The sequence below is a fragment of the Triticum urartu genome, chromosome 1 (assembly GCF_003073215.2).
Source record: "Triticum urartu cultivar G1812 chromosome 1, Tu2.1, whole genome shotgun sequence".
Lineage (NCBI taxonomy): Eukaryota > Viridiplantae > Streptophyta > Magnoliopsida > Poales > Poaceae > Triticum > Triticum urartu.
This window is the reverse complement of record NC_053022.1, coordinates 579,723,341-579,726,122: the sequence shown is the minus strand read 5'-3', so window position 1 is coordinate 579,726,122 and position 2,782 is coordinate 579,723,341. Positions and strand designations below refer to the sequence as shown.

The following is a 2,782-nucleotide window of genomic DNA, read 5'->3' as shown; positions in this document are numbered from 1 at the left end:
AGGATAAGAAGCAATGGCGTTTTTCTCAGTACGTACCTTGGAAGTGACAAGATGGATCGTCAGTTTTGGCTTTGGCGGATTCAAATAGAAATATGCTCCTATATGCGAAGAGGAAATAAGGAAAGACTTGGCTAGCTAGTTGGCTTGTGTGTGTACTCATATATACGTATAGGACAGTAGTACTAGTACGTAGCGGTGCGTATATAGGACGGGAGTAGGTGGCTGGCCTTGTGCATTGTGTGTACGTGATAGAGAGAATAGAAACAAACGATATCGATTGATCCATCGCTGGCGTGTCTTTCTTACGTAAAGTTGCGAGCTAGCGATATCAAGTCGATCGTAGCTACGTACTGTACTCGCTCGATCCGAAACTTTGTTGATCGACAAAAGATATATAATTATGCATCGAGCCAATTCAGCAGGTACGTACGTACGTACGTACTGTGCACCAAATGTATGCATGTATGTAATAATACAACCATTGGCACGGTGTCAATTACTATCATCCGATCCAAATGACAATTTCGATAGTATATCATCCAAATGGTCTAATTATGTCGGTAGCCTCTCTGCTTCTTCTTCTTCTTCTTGCTAATCACGCCCGACCTTTAACATGACCTTGAAAGTAAAATGACAACACGACAGTAATATAGTGCATGCCAAAAGCTATGCATATGAGCTAGCTTTATGCATGTATTCCTCCATGGCTGGTTCAAGCAAGCGTCGCTGACTGTTCTAGCTTCTTATTGATGACCTCCTGAATCATAGGCCCCAGAGTCTCAGGCCTCACTGGTTTGGGCACGAAATCATCGGCGCCGGCGCTGATGAACGCCTCCATGGCATTATCATCATCAGACAGCCCCACGATCTTCACATCAGTGGCTCCCATAGCACGGATCTTCACAACTGCCTGTCAAGTAATTAACATGTACAAGAAATATTGAGTCAATGAGGTGACCATGCAATATATATGTGCTATGTTCAAGCAAAAAAAGGAAGAGAAAGAAATGGGAAATTAGCTAAAGTGCGTATGTACCTCCGGGCCGGTCATTATGGGCATGTCCCTATCACAAAAAACTATATCAAACGTGTTGCCCTCGAGGAACATGTCAACAGCTTCTTTCCCATTCTTCGCCAGAGTCATCTCGCAGTGAAACTGATTGCGCAGCATGGCGGAGACAACCATGCGTTGAACTGCCGTATCCTCAACAAGCAATGCCCTGAGGGAGGACGCCATGATCAGCTAGCTAAAACAACTGCAAAAAACAAACAGAATTTATGAAGAGATTAGTTATTTCTGATCCACATCTACTAGCTAATAGGAAGATAAGCACACGTTTCGTAGATCTCAGCTGCTGATATATATACAGTAACAGAACTGTTCTGCAAAATCAAGCATGCATGCAGAATAAGCTGAGATCAGAGGTATGCACACTTTTTTAATTAGTCTCTACTAGTAGATTATTATATGCTTTATCAGGCGAAGAGATGGAGATTTTTTTCCCCCTAGATTACATAGATGAGGACAAAAAGAACACGAAAAAACCCAGAAAGAAATGTTGTGCTTAATTTGGACCGATAGCAACAATGGCAGAGACTGTGCCACCCCATACTTGGATGGATAATTTCTCCACACACAAAAGGAATCTGCAACATGCATGGTATCTACATAGATCCATATGCATAGCTTCATGCCAACAACAACCAGTGCAACAATATACATACAGATCCAAATTATGAATCAGAAATATATTATTTGTGTGTTTAGGCAGCGCATCTAACAATCTCGATCTTGTAACAAGGGAGCCAAATTAAAAATAGTGCAACATCGTCGATGCAAAAAAAAAAGGTAAAGAGAGAGAGGCAGAAGAAACCAATTAAGAAAGGAACAGATATACAATCATCAGAGTACGTAACTGCTGTTGCAAGAGGTACGCACGTACCACCTTCTTAATTGGTGTCTACCACTTCCTTCACCGGTCATGGAAAGATCAGAGAAAAGAAATTTGTATGCGAGGACAAAAAATAAGATCAAGAAAATAAGAAAGTTAACTCTTTCCCATGCTTATTTTTGTCCTCGTGAGGATGAGCACAAAAAGGCAAAGAAGGCAACAAAAGAAATGGCAAACACAGATGCATATACATGGCTGCAACAGCAACCAAAAATCCTGCGGCATAGATCAAAACCAATCAGGATGCACTAGCTTGTTTCAAATGTATATCGCCTCTAGCAAATTAATCTCTATCAATCTTGTCTGCGTGAATGGAGAGAAAACTAGTAGAAGATGCATGGCGAGAGAAGAAGAAGAAGAATGCAGAAACAGAGGGAGGAGAGTGGCTATGAACCTTAGTTAGAGCTTATGGTGTGGTGGAGGATGTATCTAGCTAGCTAGCTCTGTTGCCTGCAGCTTGGGGCTTTGGTGGTGGGGTGCACCTTGTACCCGGCCAAGATACAGGGGTATTTATATGGGTGGCCGGCCGTTCTCCACCGTCCATTCGTAACCACGTTCCTTCACACAGGCAAATATCGGTCTGACCCGCGCCGCTTTCTAATTCCGCCTGGAAAATTCAAATGTTTCGCTGGCGTATCTTTGGGATTAAATGATATGGAGTATCAAAGTATCTTCATGTTTCTGGAAAGAAGTTACCACTTGCCGCCGCTCTTCTGTTTACATGCATACAAGAGCAGAGATACGGTGGCGTCAAAGCTTGCCGATTATGGCACTACAAAACGGGATTGCTTAATTTGCAATCCACAATGTGCAGATGGCAGTTCATCTCG

General features: G+C 42.6%; 1 protein-coding gene across 1 annotated transcript; it reads right to left on the bottom strand.

The window, feature by feature from the left end:
• Positions 1–411: 411 nt before the first annotated feature.
• LOC125540643 (two-component response regulator ORR42-like) lies at positions 412–2,431 on the bottom strand. Its single transcript, XM_048704241.1, has 3 exons — positions 2,347–2,431; positions 1,037–1,256; positions 412–910 (listed from the first exon to the last, which is right to left on the bottom strand). The coding sequence occupies exons 2-3, from the start codon at positions 1,235–1,237 to the stop codon at positions 713–715; spliced, it is 399 nt and encodes a 132-aa protein (XP_048560198.1). The 5' UTR covers positions 1,238–1,256; positions 2,347–2,431; the 3' UTR covers positions 412–712.
• Positions 2,432–2,782: the final 351 nt, after the last annotated feature.

What these genes read in the sequence shown, in the direction of transcription:
- LOC125540643 (XM_048704241.1), bottom strand. Translation starts at nt 1,237, where the DNA reads ATGGCGTCCTCCCTCAGGGCATTGCTTGTTGAGGATACGGCAGTTCAA. An exon ending in CCATAATGACCGGCCCGGAG is followed by an intron (nt 911 to 1,036) that starts GTACATACGCAC and finishes ATTACTTGACAG; the next exon opens with GCAGTTGTGAAGATCCGTGC.